At 45.4% G+C, this 18740-nt stretch overlaps 2 protein-coding genes across 7 annotated transcripts in view; one reads left to right on the top strand and one right to left on the bottom strand.

Moving 5' to 3' along the window:
* Positions 1-3011: 3011 nt before the first annotated feature.
* Positions 3012-12248, top strand: tmem106c (transmembrane protein 106C). Of its 5 annotated transcripts, none has more exons than XM_062460445.1 (8): positions 3012-3073; positions 3408-3680; positions 3786-3849; positions 8975-9134; positions 9527-9667; positions 10172-10221; positions 10966-11019; positions 11103-12248. In XM_062460445.1, the coding sequence occupies exons 2-8, from the start codon at positions 3467-3469 to the stop codon at positions 11203-11205; spliced, it is 786 nt and encodes a 261-aa protein (XP_062316429.1). In that variant the 5' UTR covers positions 3012-3073; positions 3408-3466; the 3' UTR covers positions 11206-12248. The 5 variants fall into 5 exon arrangements, with proteins under 5 accessions (XP_062316429.1, XP_062316432.1, XP_062316430.1 ...); XM_062460448.1 differs by having other exon boundaries at positions 3411-3680; XM_062460446.1 differs by having other exon boundaries at positions 3042-3149; positions 3411-3680.
* A 530-nt stretch (positions 12249-12778) lies between these two features.
* tns2a (tensin 2a) overlaps positions 12779-18740 on the bottom strand; it is a 46753-nt gene continuing 40791 nt past the window's right edge. The window contains exons 27-30 of one of the 2 annotated variants that reach the window (XM_062460443.1): positions 15420-15449; positions 13989-14940; positions 13301-13324; positions 12779-13156 (exon numbers count right to left, since the gene is read on the bottom strand). In XM_062460443.1, the coding sequence (XP_062316427.1) occupies positions 14796-14940; positions 15420-15449 (175 nt within the window). In that variant the 3' untranslated portion in view covers positions 12779-13156; positions 13301-13324; positions 13989-14795. Of the gene's footprint in view, positions 13157-13300; positions 13325-13350; positions 13383-13988; positions 14941-15419; positions 15450-18740 lie in introns of both variants that reach the window. The other variant, XM_062460442.1, reaches the window with a different exon arrangement.

Consider the following 18740-nt stretch of genomic DNA (forward strand, 5'->3'; position numbering starts at 1 on the left):
CAGTGCTTGCATACCTGATTGGCAACAAGCCATTCCTTAAGGCTATGTTTAAATGTTTTGTATGTGTCTTTTGTGCGTATGTGTGATGGCAGAGCATTCCAAGTGTGTGCTGACTTTACAGAAAATGCTGATTTGCCAAAAGAGCTAGACCTGTGTGAAATAATACAATCACCTCTTGAAGCAGATCTAGTGTGTCTGCCATTCTGAGTGCGCTGTTTAATAAAATCACTAAGGGGAGGTGGAGCCATACGATTTAAAATGTTAAAAACCAAACACACATCAGCGAATTTAACAAGGTTCTCCCACCTCAAGATATTATGTTTGATGAGGATATTGCAGTGATGGTGATTTTTTTTAATTTTTTTTTATCAAGTGTTTTTAAAACTTGTTTATGGAGAATATGAATAGATTTTGATGTTGTGCTGCTGGCTTGTGACCAGCTGGTTAAACAGTAGGTCAGATGGGGGATAATCATTGCATTATAATACAGTTGTGCAGCCTGCATGGTTAGACCGTTTCTTATTTATCTAAAATTCACGAGGTTAAATTTTAAGACATTTGTCACGTGTTACCTGTTTTTTAAAGGAGAGATTAGAATCAATAAAGATTCCTATATATTTAAAATCGGATACTACCTGTAGCCTTTACCAGCAACATAAACATCTGGTTCCAGTGACACCTTGCAAGCCCTTTTTGTGAAGAACATACAAACAGTCTTCTTAACATTCAGATGAAGACAGGAATCTGCAAGCCATTTAGATACATTGGTCATTGTGGATGTGAGCTTTAGTGCAGCTTGTTCTTTGTTTTTTGCATGCACATAAATCACTGTGTCTTCAGCGTACATTTGAATATCACATCCATAGCAGACACCAGGCAAATCATCGATGTACAAGCTGAACAATAAAGGTCCTAAAACAACCCTGGGGGACCCACACTTTGGATCTCAGAGTAGATGATGAAACATTACCCACTCTGACACACTAGGTTCTTCCTTCAAGATACGATTTCAAGAAGGTAAGAGATTCTTGGCAAAAGTTAAAATTTGACAGATTATTAATCAGGACATAGTGATAAACCGTATCAAAAGCCTTCTTTAGGTCAAGGAAAACCGCTGCTACTACACCCCCTTTATCCATTTTAAGCTTCACATTCTCTAAGAAAAAGCAGTTGGCTGTTTCAGTCGAATGATTAGCTCTGTAATCAAACTGCATAGGATGTAGCTGATATGGAGAGCTGTTGAGGTGTTTTATAAGTTGCTCTGCAACACATTTCTCTGCAACTTTGGAAACAGCAGGGAGAATACTGATTGGCCGATAGTTAGAGACATCGGTTGAATCTCCTGACTTAAAAACAGGTATTATTCTGGCTGATTTCCACCCTTTTGGAAACACACTGCCTGAGAGATTTGTTGACAATGCCTGTTATAGGGTGAGCGAGTGTGCCTTTGTGTTTCTTCAGAAAAAAATATTATCAATTCCGTAAACATCTTTTGCCCTAGAATTCTTAAATGAGGCCAGAACTCTAGTGACAGTAGATTCCGAGACTTCCTGAATACAGAAGCATGGTTGACCTTCATCTACCGGTGTACAATGAAATTGATCAATACTGGAGAATTGGGTTAACTCTACCACTGAGTTGATAAAGTATGAATTGAAAGCTGTACAAATTACAGCTTCATCTTGTGTAAGGCACCCGTTCACATTCATTTTAAGTTGCTTCATTGGATTGCTGTCATGTTTGTCTGTTAACTTCTTTAAATTATCCCATATTAATTTAGAATTACCCCCTGCTTCATCAATGATCTTGATAAAAAAATTAGCTTTTGCCTTTCTAAGTTCTTTCGTTACCTGGTTTCTCAGCATTATGAATTTCTGCCTATCATTTCCTAATTTAGACATGATTGACCGTTTTAATGCATGTCCGTTTTTTTCATTAAATTCCAAATGTCACTATTTAGCCATGGAAATGTGTTCTTTTCATTCTGTTTCACTTTGGCTTTTTTATGGAAACTAATAATTGTGGTCTGTATTGTGGATAAGAAGATGTTGCTGTCTTCCTCCAAACTTGCACCCGTTAACCCTCGTGCTGCCTTCGGGTCACATGACCCAAAGGTTCATAACGAACCATCGTTGTGTTTACCCAATTTTACCCAATACAAAAACAAATTAAAATAATTTTCTTTTAACCTTTGCAATGTGGGGGGTCTGAGACAGCCTAGCTGTTAAAAGAAAATGCTTCACTTTGTCTTTGTATGCGGTAAATCTGTCGCAATACGACGGTGGGTCACAATGACTGATGGGTCAGAATGACCCGAAGATAACACAAGGGTTAAACAGTTCCTCCAATCAATTCCCTTTATAGCATCCTCAAATAAATGTCACCTTTCGGTATTCTCAATTGATAAGCCTTTCTGGTAGAACAGATTTTAAAGCGTTTCTTTGTAAGTTTTCTTGTTAAAAGAATTAAATTATGGTCAGACATACCAGTTACCATATTGTATGTTTTGATTATTCTTTCTGGTTTATTGCTAAAAATCAAATCGATCTGGGACTGAGAAGAGTGGGTTATCCTTGTGGGTTTGTTCACTAACTGAGTCATATTAAAACAATCAATTGTACGTTTTAAGGATTTTCTTCCAGATTTATCCTCCCAATTTACATTAAAATCACCCATTAATATAACCTCTTTGTCAAAGTCACATTCTTTTAACATGGAATCAAGCTGATCATAAAATTCACATTTGGACGATGGTGGTCTGTAGAGACAGATGAGTAAGAGACATTTGAGATATACTTCAGTATATGTCAGAGCCCACACTTCTTTAACTTGAGTGAAAAAGTGAAGTCAGTACTCAACTTTTACCATAGTCTTTTTAAACATGAGTATCTGTACTTCTACTTGAGTGAAGGAGGTGTGTACCTTTGCCATCTCTGAAAAGCAGTCAGGATCTGTGGTTTGGAACATTCTTGTAAACATGTTTGTCGAGGACGGAAGTACACACTGTAACACGTGACGTAGGAGCTCACCGGAAGTAGAGGAATAAAGCGGAACAACAACAGACAGCACGGGAGTGAGTTTTCACAATACAAATTTCACTGGTTAATATTATAGAACTGCTACATTACATGGATATGTATACGGCAAGGGTAAGATCCCCGCTTTGTTTGAAAATAACATGCGCTTGTTGAGTTACATTACGCTTTCTGACATTAGATAGCTAGCTTTACAAGTTACCGTGCTGCTAAATCTTAACAGATGGCTGACTAATTGTGCTTGCTCAGCTGGCTTGTATCAGTGACCCCGTGAAATTTACTTTAGCCGGTTTTGCCATTTTAATCAGCATGTTGCATTGGTCTTTCAGCATTCTGCGATTGAGCACGTGACAGTTTGTGTCCGCTCGACAGCAGGGCTAGATACCAGCTCGTGGAGAGCTGACTGATCACCCGCGAGACAGCGTGCAGACATGGGGACTCGCATGTCCCGTAGCGGCAGCGCGCTTCTGTTGCTACCGGAGAACGGGGTCACGGGCCGGGAGAGCGGGGACAAGGAAAATGACGACGACTCTCTAGACGGGCTGGACCGGCAAGAGGACATCGCACAGTTCCCTTATGTGGAATTTACCGGCAGAGACAGCATCACCTGCCCGACGTGCCAGGGCACCGGGCGCATCCCGTCAGGTAGCTCGCACTCATCCATGCGTTGATGCCGTGGTGGTTTACGGAGACTGTGAACATAACGGCGACGCGTGTTGGTTTTAACGTGCACATGTGGTTGTCCTTCAGAGCAAGTGAACGAGCTGGTGGCGCTGATCCCGTACAGCGACCAGAGACTGCAGCCCCAGAGAACGTGAGTCCTCAACACTTCTGATCCGTTTATTGATCCTAGGGGAAACAATTCTCTTATTGATTGTCATTATCACCATCTTGACAACCACTGTCTATGTTATTGTTCATTGATTGAGTTGTTGTTCCCCACTTTTCTTATGCATCCTGGCCCTCCAGCTAGTGTACAGTTCATCAGGCACGTGCAGTCCATACACTACTGCACTGCACTCACATGCTGTGGAACCTAGTGTACAGTCCATACACTACTGCACTACACTGCACTCACATGCTGTGGAACCTAGTGTACAGTCCATACACTACTGCACTACACTGCACTCACATGCTGTGGAACCTAGTGTACAGTCCATACACTACTGCACTACACTGCACTCACATGCTGTGGAACCTAGTGTACAGTCCATACACTACTGCACTGCACTCACATGCTGTGGAACCTAGTGTACAGTCCATACACTACTGCACTACACTGCACTCACATGCTGTGGAACCTAGTGTACAGTCCATACACTACTGCACTACACTGCACTCACATGCTGTGGAACCTAGTGTACAGTCCATACACTACTGCACTACACTGCACTCACATGCTGTGGAACCTAGTGTGCAGTCCATACACTACTGCACTGCACTCACATGCTGTGGAACCTAGTGTGCAGTCCATACACTACTGCACTACACTCACATGCTGTGGAACCTAGTGTACAGTCCATACACTACTGCACTACACTGCACTCACATGCTGTGGAACCTAGTGTACAGTCCATACACTACTGCACTGCACTCACATGCTGTGGAACCTAGTGTACAGTCCATACACTACTGCACTACACTGCACTCACATGCTGTGGAACCTAGTGTACAGTCCATACACTACTGCACTGCACTCACATGCTGTGGAACCTAGTGTACAGTCCATACACTACTGCACTACACTGCACTCACATGCTGTGGAACCTAGTGTACAGTCCATACACTACTGCACTACACTGCACTCACATGCTGTGGAACCTAGTGTACAGTCCATACACTACTGCACTACACTGCACTCACATGCTGTGGAACCTAGTGTGCAGTCCATACACTACTGCACTGCACTCACATGCTGTGGAACCTAGTGTGCAGTCCATACACTACTGCACTACACTCACATGCTGTGGAACCTAGTGTACAGTCCATACACTACTGCACTACACTGCACTCACATGCTGTGGAACCTAGTGTACAGTCCATACACTACTGCACTGCACTCACATGCTGTGGAACCTAGTGTACTGTCCATACACTACTGCACTACACTGCACTCGCATGCTGTGGAACCTAGTGTGCAGTCCATACACTACTGCACTACACTCACATGCTGTGGAACCTAGTGTACAGTCCATATACTACTGCACTACACTCACATGCTGTGGAACCTAGTGTACAGTCCATACACTACTGCACTGCACTCACATGCTGTGGAACCTAGTGTACAGTCCATACACTACTGCACTGCACTCACATGCTGTGGAACCTAGTGTGCAGTCCATATACTACTGCACTACACTCACATGCTGTGGAACCTAGTGTACAGTCCATACACTACTGCACTGCACTCACATGCTGTGGAACCTAGTGTACAGTCCATACACTACTGCACTACACTGCACTCACATGCTGTGGAACCTAGTGTACAGTCCATACACTACTGCACTACACTCACATGCTGTGGAACCTAGTGTACAGTCCATACACTACTGCACTGCACTCACATGCTGTTGAAACTAGTGTACAGTCCATACACTACTGCACTACACTCACATGCTGTGGAACCTAGTGTACAGTCCATACACTACTGCACTACACTGCACTCACATGCTGTGGAACCTAGTGTGCAGTCCATACACTACTGCACTACACTGCACTCACATGCTGTGGAACCTAGTGTGCAGTCCATACACTACTGCACTACACTGCACTCACATGCTGTGGAACCTAGTGTACAGTCCATACACTACTGCACTACACTGCACTCACATGCTGTGGAACCTAGTGTGCAGTCCATACACTACTGCACTACACTGCACTCACATGCTGTGGAACCTAGTATACAGTCCATACACTACTGCACTGCACTCACATGCTGTGGAACCTAGTGTGCAGTCCATACACTACTGCACTGCACTCACATGCTGTGGAACCTAGTGTACAGTCCATACACTACTGCACTGCACTCACATGCTGTGGAACCTAGTGTACAGTCCATACACTACTGCACTGCACTCACATGCTGTGGAACCTAGTGTACAGTCCATACACTACTGCACTACACTGCACTCACATGCTGTGGAACCTAGTGTGCAGTCCATACACTACTGCACTACACTGCACTCACATGCTGTGGAACCTAGTGTACAGTCCATACACTACTGCACTACTCTCACATGCTGTGGAACCTAGTGTGCAGTCCATACAATACTGCACTGCACTCACATGCTGTGGAACCTAGTGTACAGTCCATACACTACTGCACTACACTGCACTCACATGCTGTGGAACCGAGTGTGCAGTCCATACACTACTGCACTACACTGCACTCACATGCTGTAGAACCTAGTGTACAGTCCATACACTACTGCACTGCACTCACATGCTGTGGAACCGAGTGTGCAGTCCATACAATACTGCACTGCACTCACATGCTGTGGAACCTAGTGTACAGTCCATACACTACTGCACTGCACTCACATGCTGTGGAACCGAGTGTGCAGTCCATACAATACTGCACTGCACTCACATGCTGTGGAACCTAGTGTACAGTCCATACAATACTACACTACACTCACATGCTGTGGAACCTAGTGTGCAGTCCATACACTACTGCACTACACTGCACTCACATGCTGTGGAACCTAGTGTGCAGTCCATACACTACTGCACTACACTGCACTCACATGCTGTGGAACCTAGTGTGCAGTCCATACACTACTGCACTGCAGTCACATGCTGTGGAACCTAGTGTACAGTCCATACACTACTGCACTACACTGCACTCACATGCTGTGGAACCTAGTGTGCAGTCCATATACTTCTGCACTACACTCACATGCTGTGGAACCTAGTGTACAGTCCATACACTACTGCACTGCACTCACATGCTGTGGAACCTAGTGTACAGTCCATACACTACTGCACTGCACTCACATGCTGTGGAACCTAGTGTGCAGTCCATATACTACTGCACTACACTCACATGCTGTGGAACCTAGTGTACAGTCCATACACTACTGCACTGCACTCACATGCTGTGGAACCTAGTGTACAGTCCATACACTACTGCACTACACTGCACTCACATGCTGTGGAACCTAGTGTACAGTCCATACACTACTGCACTACACTCACATGCTGTGGAACCTAGTGTACAGTCCATACACTACTGCACTGCACTCACATGCTGTTGAAACTAGTGTACAGTCCATACACTACTGCACTACACTCACATGCTGTGGAACCTAGTGTACAGTCCATACACTACTGCACTACACTGCACTCACATGCTGTGGAACCTAGTGTGCAGTCCATACACTACTGCACTACACTGCACTCACATGCTGTGGAACCTAGTGTGCAGTCCATACACTACTGCACTACACTGCACTCACATGCTGTGGAACCTAGTGTACAGTCCATACACTACTGCACTACACTGCACTCACATGCTGTGGAACCTAGTGTGCAGTCCATACACTACTGCACTACACTGCACTCACATGCTGTGGAACCTAGTATACAGTCCATACACTACTGCACTGCACTCACATGCTGTGGAACCTAGTGTGCAGTCCATACACTACTGCACTGCACTCACATGCTGTGGAACCTAGTGTACAGTCCATACACTACTGCACTGCACTCACATGCTGTGGAACCTAGTGTACAGTCCATACACTACTGCACTGCACTCACATGCTGTGGAACCTAGTGTACAGTCCATACACTACTGCACTACACTGCACTCACATGCTGTGGAACCTAGTGTGCAGTCCATACACTACTGCACTGCACTCACATGCTGTGGAACCTAGTGTACAGTCCATACACTACTGCACTACACTGCACTCACATGCTGTGGAACCTAGTGTACAGTCCATACACTACTGCACTACACTCACATGCTGTGGAACCTAGTGTGCAGTCCATACAATACTGCACTGCACTCACATGCTGTGGAACCTAGTGTACAGTCCATACACTACTGCACTACACTGCACTCACATGTTGTGGAACCGAGTGTGCAGTCCATACACTACTGCACTACACTGCACTCACATGCTGTAGAACCTAGTGTACAGTCCATACACTACTGCACTGCACTGCACTCACATGCTGTGGAACCGAGTGTGCAGTCCATACAATACTGCACTGCACTCACATGCTGTGGAACCTAGTGTACAGTCCATACACTACTGCACTACACTGCACTCACATGCTGTGGAACCTAGTGTACAGTCCATACACTACTGCACTGCACTCACATGCTGTGGAACCGAGTGTGCAGTCCATACAATACTGCACTGCACTCACATGCTGTGGAACCTAGTGTACAGTCCATACAATACTACACTACACTCACATGCTGTGGAACCTAGTGTGCAGTCCATACACTACTGCACTACACTGCACTCACATGCTGTGGAACCTAGTGTACAGTCCATACACTACTGCACTACACTGCACTCACATGCTGTGGAACCTAGTGTGCAGTCCATACACTACTGCACTACACTGCACTCACATGCTGTGGAACCTAGTGTGCAGTCCATACACTACTGCACTACACTGCACTCACATGCTGTGGAACCTAGTGTACAGTCCATACACTACTGCACTACACTGCACTCACATGCTGTGGAACCTAGTGTGCAGTCCATACACTACTGCACTGCACTCACATGCTGTGGAACCGAGTGTGCAGTCCATACAATACTGCACTGCACTCACATGCTGTGGAACCTAGTGTGCAGTCCATACACTACTGCACTGCACTACATTCACATGCTGTGGAACCTAGTGTACAGTATCTGATGTTCAACTTCCTGGTCTGAAACAAGGAAGTTGAGAGGAAGTGATGTGTGCCTCTACAGGAAGTTGTACGTGGTGCTGTCAGCGGTGCTGTGCCTGCTAGCCTCCTTCCTGGTGGCATTCTTCCTCTTCCCTCGCTCCGTCCTGGTGGAGGATGATGGGATACGATCCGTTATCGTCAGGTTTGACCCTCCTAACATGAAGGTCATGATGAACATGACGGTGAGACTGTCCCAAAATAACAAGAATATTGCCACTATAATGTGTTCATTTATACAGGGGATGGGTGTCGCTCAGTGGTAGACCATGGGGATGGGTGTCGCTCAGTGGTAGACCATGGGGATGGGTATAGCTCAGTGGTAGAGCATGGGGATGGGTGTAGCTCAGTGGTAGACCATGGGGATGGGTGTAGCTCTGTGGTAGAGCATGGGGATGGGTGTAGCTCAGTGGTAGAGCATGGGGATGGGTGTAGCTCAGTGGTAGAGCATGGGGATGGGTGTAGCTCAGTGGTGGAGGTAGGATGGGGAGGTTGGATGGGTGTAGTAGTTCAGTGGTGGAGCATTTGACTGCTGATGAAGAGGTAGCAGGTTCAAGTGCCCCTTCCTGCCCTCCAGAGCTCGCTGAACTTCAGTAACCCCAACTTCTTCACCGTGCTGGTGGACAGTGTGAGCTGCCAGGTGCTCTACATGAAGACTGTCATCGGAACTCAGCAGACAGACAACATCCTGAGCATCCAGCCACTCAGCCAGAGACAGGTTACCCTCTCACCCCTACCTCCCCACCCCCCATCCAGCCACTCAGCCAGAGACAGGTAACCCTCTCACCCCTACCTCCCCAGCCCCCATCCAGCCACTCAGCCAGAGACAGGTTACCCTCTCACCCCTACCTCCCCAGCCCCCATCCAGCCACTCAGCCAGAGACAGGTTACCCTCTCACCCCTACCTCCCCACCCCCCATTCAGCCACTCAGCCAGAGACAGGTTACCCTCTCACCCCTACCTCCCCACCCCCCATCCAGCCACTCAGCCAGAGACAGGTTACCCTCTCACCCCTACCTCCCCACCCCCCATCCAGCCACTCAGCCAGAGACAGGTTACCCTCTCACCCCTACCTCCCCCACCCCCCATCCAGCCACTTAGCCAATGACAGGTTTCCCTCTCACCCCTACCTCCCCACCCCCCATCCAGCCACTCAGCCAATGACAGGTTACCCTCTCACCCCTCCTCCCCCTCAGGTAACCAGGTGTTTCTGTGCTTGCAGGTGAACTTCACTGTCAGTGTGGAGATCAGTGGCAGTGCCTCGTACGTCTAGTAAGTCTGCTGTCCTCTCCTTCACACTGACCTGTCTAGGAGCTATACATCTACACTTACCTGTCTAGGAGCTATACATCTACACTGACCTGTCAGGATCTAGACATCTACACTGACCTGTCTAGGAGCTATACATCTACACTGACCTGTCAGGAACTATACATCTACACTGACCTGTCTAGGAGCTATACATCTACACTGACCTGTCTAGGAGCTATACATCTACACTGACCTGTCTAGGAGCTATACATCTACACTGACCTGTCTAGGAGCTATACATCTACACTGACCTGTCTAGGAGCTATACATCTACACTGACCTGTCTAGGAGCTATACATCTACACTGACCTGTCTAGGAGCTATACATCTACACTGACCTGTCTAGGAGCTATACATCTACACTGACCTGTCTAGGAGCTATACATCTACACTGACCTGTCTAGGAGCTATACATCTACACTGACCTGTCTAGGAGCTATACATCTACACTGACCTGTCTAGGAGCTATACATCTACACTGACCTGTCTAGGAGCTATACATCTACACTGACCTGTCTAGGAGCTATACATCTACACTGACCTGTCTAGGAGCTATACATCTACACTGACCTGTCTAGGAGCTATACATCTACACTGACCTGTCTAGGAGCTATACATCTACACTGACCTGTCTAGGAGCTATACATCTACACTGACCTGTCTAGGAGCTATACATCTATGCTAACATTTCTCCTCCCTCTCCAGTGCGTTTTGTACCATGGCCAGCATCAAGGTTCACAACATAGTGGTGTTCATGCAGTGAGTATCTCACCCTCCTCTTGCTCCTGCTGTCTTGTTCCAGATATCAGATATCCTGTAAATATGTGTGTGTGTGTCTCCAGGACCACTGTGAAGACCTCTTACATGGTGAGGACATCCCAGAACACTCTGGAAGCGTACCGCTACATCGACTGTGGCTCCAACACCACCATACATCAGCTTTGACACACACCACCACACACCAGGCTGCCTGGGATGGCTCGGACGCAGACACACACACCAAAGACTACACTCAAACACTACACACACTCTGCATCTGACTGTAACCGAGGGCAACCCATTGCTTGACGATTCAGTAGACAGGAACAGTGTTCTGCTGTTGATCCTGAGCCCTGCTGCCCGCGAGGCTAACTCAGGTACAGATGGGCTGTTGCTGCTTGATCTGCACCTTAATACTTATAGTTGAAACATTTAAATGTGTTATTTATACAGCGTGAGGGGGGCTGTGGGGCCTCTTGACTCTCCTCAGGAGCACCTAGTATTGAAGCTGTCAGAGGGAGTACACACAACTACTGGTGGGGTGAGGGAGCTAGGAGGTGAGAGAGGCAGGGGTTGAGGGAGGCAGGGGGTAAGGGAGCTAGGAGGTGAGGGAGGCAGTGGATGAAGGGGCTAGGTGCTAAGGGAGCTAGGTGGTAAGGGAGCTAGGAGGTGAGGGAGGCAGGATGCTATGAGTCAAGGGGTTTGTGTCTGAACAGCTTCCAGTTCTGCTGCTTGTTTTGCCGCTTAATTCCTCCAGCCTCTCTCCTGCATGGCCACGGTTAGGCTGACTTGAACTTAAACAGTTGTTGTTGCAAGTTTTGAGAATTGAAGTGATTTCATTGGCCTTTGTTGAGTGAGGCAGGTATGTTACTGCCTGGATCTGGTCAGACAGGTCCTTCATGTTTAGGACTGCTTAAAGAAGCAGTGACACTGGTCTGAGGTCAGATCCTACAGAGGTCAGGAGGGCGTGTTCTTCACAGGAAGAGGAAAGTGTTAATTCAAAGTGATGATTTTCAAAATCTTCTTTTAAAAAGGGCTTTGATTTGTATTTGATATTGTTAGACTGCATCTTGCTTTTTTGAATAAGATTTTGGAAAGAAAATTGTGCTTGACTATAAAATAAGGGACTTGTTAATTAATAAACATATTTAATACTTATAACCAATTGTTGTTTTCATGTTGATGAGGATAATTTAAATAAAACAGCCATTTGATATTTGGTACCACAACTTTTATGTTATAATCATATTCTTCATTTGGGCATACAAAGCTTTCTTTAAAAAATAACGTTTTACATATTCCTTTACAAACGTTTAACTCTTTGTTTTGTACACTTTCATAGCTGCATGTACGAAAAAAATATATTACTACAAGTATTGACCAATAACATAAAACACACTTATACAAATAATATAAATGCAGATATATGTAGCAAAATACAAAAATATAACTGATTAAAGCTTATTAATACAGGAATGCTCTGTCTGGTTCAGTGGGCCTTAACAGGTGGGCAGTGTTAACCTTGTACGTGATTAACCTGGTACGTGGTTAACATGGTACGTGGTTAACCTGGTACGTGGTTAACCTGGTACGTGGTTAACCTGGTACGTGGTTAACATGGTACGTGGTTAACCTGGTACGTGGTTAACCTGGTACGTGGTTAACCTGGTATGTGGTTATTTTGGTTCTTGGTTGACAGGGTAACAACGTGTTGCGTGAGAAATGGCTGAAATGCGTGAGTCTCGCAGTCTGCGATGTGTGATCTGTTATAATCACTGCGATGTGTGATCTGTTATAATCACTGCGATGTGTGATCTGTTATAATCACTGCGATGTGTGATCTGTTATAATCACTGCGATGTGTGATCTGTTATAATCACTGTGATGTGTGATCTGTTATAATGTTGGAGCTCTGGTGGATACTAGACTTTGTGAAACAGACTTGGATAGGATGCTATACACCTGGAAATTATATACTGTCATAAAGGGTAAGAGATACCATCATTCAGTTTTAGTGATACAGGGTTTAAAGATACTGGGTTTTGAGTCTTACTGTGTCCTGGAGAATGCCGGGTACAATCATCAAAACTGAAACCACCTGACCATCAAAACCCCCAGCATACCTTTCAACAGGCACCTAACCCTCTGTCATCACACACACCTAACCCTCTGTCATCACACACACACACACACACCTAACCCTCTGTCATCACACACACACACCTAACCCTCTGTCATCACACACACACACACCTAACCCTCTGTCATCACACACACACACATAACCCTCTGTCATCACACACACCTAACCCTCTGTCATCACACACACACATAACCCTCTGTCATCACACACACACACACACCTAACCCTCTGTCATCACACACACACACACACATAACCCTCTGTCATCACACACACACACACACACCTAACCCTCTGTCATCACACACACACACACACACATAACCCTCTGTCATCACACACACACACATAACCCTCTGTCATCACACACACACACACATAACCCTCTGTCATCACACACACCTAACCCTCTGTCATCACACACACACACATAACCCTCTGTCATCACACACACACACATAACCCTCTGTCATCACACACACACACATAACCCTCTGTCATCACACACACACACACCTAACCCTCTGTCATCACACACACACACATAACCCTCTGTCATCACACACACATAACCCTCTGTCATCACACACACACACACATAACCCTCTGTCATCACACACACACACACATAACCCTCTGTCATCACACACACCTAACCCTCTGTCATCACACACACACACACACACATAACCCTCTGTCATCACACACACACACCTAACCCTCTGTCATCACACACACCTAACCCTCTGTCATCACACACACACACACACATAACCCTCTGTCATCACACACACACACACACATACATAACCCTCTGTCATCACACACACACACTACGTACACTTCCTGTCATACACACTCTACGTGACGTTGCTCGGCACATCCACTCAGACATCTGCCTGGACCCTACTGGACAGTTCTGTGTCCATGACAATAGGACAGCTGCCACTAAGGCCACAATGCAGAGGCTCAGGTTCAATTCTGGCCTGGGTCATTATCTGTACATCCTCCCCTCTCTATATCCCCGTTTCACTGTCTCTACAACTATGTCTGTATAAATAAACACCTAACCCTAATCCTACAAATACAAGCTGTTAGAGCTCAACTGAGAGTCAAGAACAACATCTGGTTAAATTATCTCTGAATGCTGTCGTGTCATACTGGCAGTATCAGAGATAGTAACTCCTGCTGCTCCAGGTGAGCTAGGCTAGTAACTCCTGCTGCTCCAGGTGAGCTAGGCTAGTAACTCCTGCTGCTCCAGGTGAGCTAGGCTAGTAACTCCTGTTGCTCCAGGTGAGCTAGGCTAGTAACTCCTGCTGCTCCAGGTGAGCTAGGCTAGTAACTCCTGTTGCTCCAGGTGAGCTAGGAGCTGGTCCAGGTGAGCTAGGTGTGAAGGTGTGATGCAACTACAGGATGTCAAAGCTACAGCCACTGAGGCACTTGAAATGTTACGACAACGACGGCATCAGTATAAACACATTACACAGGTGAGTCTTTGTGTGAGTATATACAGCTGGTGAGTGTGTGTAAAGATTGAGGAAGGAACGGTTGTGGTGGACAGAATGACAGGATGGATGGTTTGTGGTCTCTGGTGATCTCAAGGGGGTGTGGTCTCCATGGTGATCCCGGTGGTCTATCGGCGTTGCTGGGAACCCAACAGGACCTTGTTGATGAAGTTGACGATGGCACCGGCCGGCTGCTCAGGGTCCAGCTCTGCAAACAGGTGACACACGTTCTCCGCTAGGCTGCCCGGCTTCCTGGCCACAAAGCCAAACACCCTGTACCGGGAAAGCACGTCAGAATGTGGGGTCTTTGTCAGGATGTTGCTATGGCTGGATGGTCTTAACTATGGCTGGATGGTCTTAACTATGGCTGGACGTAACTATGGTGATGTAACTATGGCAATGTCTCTGAGCTGCCTGGAGTCACCATGAGAGGATGAGAGAGAGATCTACTGGGAGGATGAGGTGAGTAGAGGGAGATCTACTGGGAGGATGAGGTGAGTAGAGGGAGATCTACTGGGAGGATGAGGTGAGTAGAGAGAGATCTACTGGGAGGATGAGGTGAGTAGAGGGAGATCTACTGGGAGGATGAGGTGAGTAGAGGGAGATCTACTGGGAGGATGAGGTGAGTAGAGGGAGATCTACTGGGAGAGATCTATTTGGGAAGATTGTGCCTAGTTAAGCTAAATGTTGCCGTGCATGGAATCTTTCAGCCACATAAGCATACACACAAACACACAGATTTGAACACTTACTTAGAGGTGGTACTGTCAGAGTTATTCCATCTAAAGCAAAGAGAGAGAGTCTCAGACCACAAACACAGACAGACAGAACATCCATGCGCTGAAGAACACACAAACACACAGACAGACAGAACACACAAACACACAGACAGACAGAACACACAAACACACAGACAGACAGAACACACAAACACACAGACAGACAGAACACACAAACACACATGCCTGAGCAGTTGAACAGCCAGCAATTAAGATAACAGATGATGGTGATGATAAGGATGCTTTACAACTAAGCTGTGTGACTGAGGTGTGTTACTAAGATGTCACTAAGGTGTGTTACTAAGATGTCACTAAGGTGTGTAACTAAGATGTAACTAAGATGTGTTACTAAGATGTCACTAAGGTGTGTTACTAAGATGTCGCTAAGGTGTGTTACTAAGATGACACTAAGGTGTGTTACTAAGATGTTACTAAGGTGTGTTACTAAGATGTAACTAAGGTGTGTTACTAAGATGTCGCTAAGGTGTGTAACTAAGGTGTGTTACTAAGATGTCACTAAGGTGTGTTACTAAGATGTAACTAAGGTGTGTTACTAAGATGTAACTAAGGTGTGTTACTAAGATGTTGCTAAGGTGTGTAACTAAGGTGTGTTACTAAGATGTCACTAAGGTGTGTTACTAAGATGTCACTAAAGTGTGTTACTAAGATGTAACTAAGGTGTGTTACTAAGATCAGTGGTGGTCCTAGCACATTTGGCACCTCGGGCAAGGGTTTTCCCCTCCCCACCCACCTCCCCCCGACAAAGTTCACCCATGACGCTCCCCCCCGCCCCCCGCCTCCCCAAACAAGCGAACGGCACGACAATGGTTGTGCAATACCGCAAACGCACTACCTTTTTTATGCCAGCAGAGTGCACCAAACACAAAAATGGCGGAAAATGCCGCCCCTCTCTTCATGGCCTGGTCTGCCCGTGCCAAAAACCGGCCCTGACTAAGATGTAACTAAGGTGTGTTACTAAGATGTAACTAAGGTGTGTAACTAAGATGTAACTAAGGTGTGTAACTAAGGTGTGCTACTAAGATGTAACTAAGGTGTGTTACTAAGATGTAACTAAGGTGTGCTACTAAGATGTAACTAAGGTGTGTAACTAAGGTGTGCTACTAAGATGTCACAAAGGTGTGTTACTAAGATGTAACTAAGGTGTGTAACTAAGGTGTGTAACTAAGGTGTGTTACTAAGATGTAACTAAGGTGTGTAACTAAGGTGTGCTACTAAGATGTCACTAAGGTGTGTTACTAAGATGTCACTAAGGTGTGTAACTAAGGTGTGCTACTAAGATGTCACTAAGGTGTGTTACTAAGATGTAACTAAGGTGTGTAACTAAGGTGTGCTACTAAGATGTAACTAAGGTGTGTAACTAAGGTGTGCTACTAAGATGTCACAAAGGTGTGTTACTAAGATGTAACTAAGGTGTGTAACTAAGGTGTGTAACTAAGGTGTGTTACTAAGATGTAACTAAGGTGTGTAACTAAGGTGTGCTACTAAGATGTCACTAAGGTGTGTTACTAAGATGTCACTAAGGTGTGTAACTAAGGTGTGCTACTAAGATGTCACTAAGGTGTGTTACTAAGATGTCACTAAGGTGTGTAACTAAGGTGTGCTACTAAGATGTAACTAAGGTGTGTTACTAAGATGTCACTAAGGTGTGTAACTAAGGTGTGCTACTAAGATGTCACTAAGGTGTGTTACTAAGATGTCACTAAGGTGTGTTACTAAGATGTCACTAAGGTGTGTAACTAAGGTGTGTTACTAAGATGTCACTAAGGTGTGTAACTAAGGTGTGCTACTAAGATGTCACTAAGGTGTGTTACTAAGATGTCACTAAGGTGTGTTACTAAGGTGTGTTACTAAGGTGTTTTACTAAGGTGTGTTACTAAGATGTCGCTAAGGTGTGTTACTAAGATGTCGCTAAGGTGTGTAACTAAGGTGTGTTACTAAGGTGTCACTAAGGTGTGTTACTAAGGTGTGTTACTAAGGTGTGTTACTAAGATGTCACTAAGGTGTGTTACTAAGATGTCGCTAAGGTGTGTTACTAAGATGTCGCTAAGGTGTGTAACTAAGATGTGTTACTAAGATGTCACTAAGGTGTGTAACTAAGATGTCACTAAGGTGTGTTACTAAGATGTCACTAAGGTGTGTTACTAAGATGTCGCTAAGGTGTGTTACTAAGATGTCGCTAAGGTGTGTAACTAAGATGTGTTACTAAGATGTCACTAAGGTGTGTAACTAAGATGTCACTAAGATGTGTTACTAAGATGTCACTAAGGTGTGTTACTAAGATGTCGCTAAGGTGTGTTACTAAGATGACACTAAGGTGTGTTACTAAGATGTTACTAAGGTGTGTTACTAAGATGTAACTAAGGTGTGTTACTAAGATGTCGCTAAGGTGTGTAACTAAGGTGTGTTACTAAGATGTCACTAAGGTGTGTTACTAAGATGTAACTAAGGTGTGTTACTAAGATGTAACTAAGGTGTGTTACTAAGATGTTGCTAAGGTGTGTAACTAAGGTGTGTTACTAAGATGTCACTAAGGTGTGTTACTAAGATGTCACTAAAGTGTGTTACTAAGATGTAACTAAGGTGTGTTACTAAGATCAGTGGTGGTCCTAGCACATTTGGCACCTCGGGCAAGGGTTTTCCCCTCCCCACCCACCTCCCCCCGACAAAGTTCACCCATGACGCTCCCCCCCGCCCCCCGCCTCCCCAAACAAGCGAACGGCACGACAATGGTTGTGCAATACCGCAAACGCACTACCTTTTTTATGCCAGCAGAGTGCACCAAACACAAAAATGGCGGAAAATGCCGCCCCTCTCTTCATGGCCTGGTCTGCCCGTGCCAAAAACCGGCCCTGACTAAGATGTAACTAAGGTGTGTTACTAAGATGTAACTAAGGTGTGTAACTAAGATGTAACTAAGGTGTGTAACTAAGGTGTGCTACTAAGATGTAACTAAGGTGTGTTACTAAGATGTAACTAAGGTGTGCTACTAAGATGTAACTAAGGTGTGTAACTAAGGTGTGCTACTAAGATGTCACAAAGGTGTGTTACTAAGATGTAACTAAGGTGTGTAACTAAGGTGTGTAACTAAGGTGTGTTACTAAGATGTAACTAAGGTGTGTAACTAAGGTGTGCTACTAAGATGTCACTAAGGTGTGTTACTAAGATGTCACTAAGGTGTGTAACTAAGGTGTGCTACTAAGATGTCACTAAGGTGTGTTACTAAGATGTAACTAAGGTGTGTAACTAAGGTGTGCTACTAAGATGTAACTAAGG

Source organism: Osmerus eperlanus, chromosome 4 (assembly GCF_963692335.1).
Source record: "Osmerus eperlanus chromosome 4, fOsmEpe2.1, whole genome shotgun sequence".
NCBI classification, from domain to species: domain Eukaryota; kingdom Metazoa; phylum Chordata; class Actinopteri; order Osmeriformes; family Osmeridae; genus Osmerus; species Osmerus eperlanus.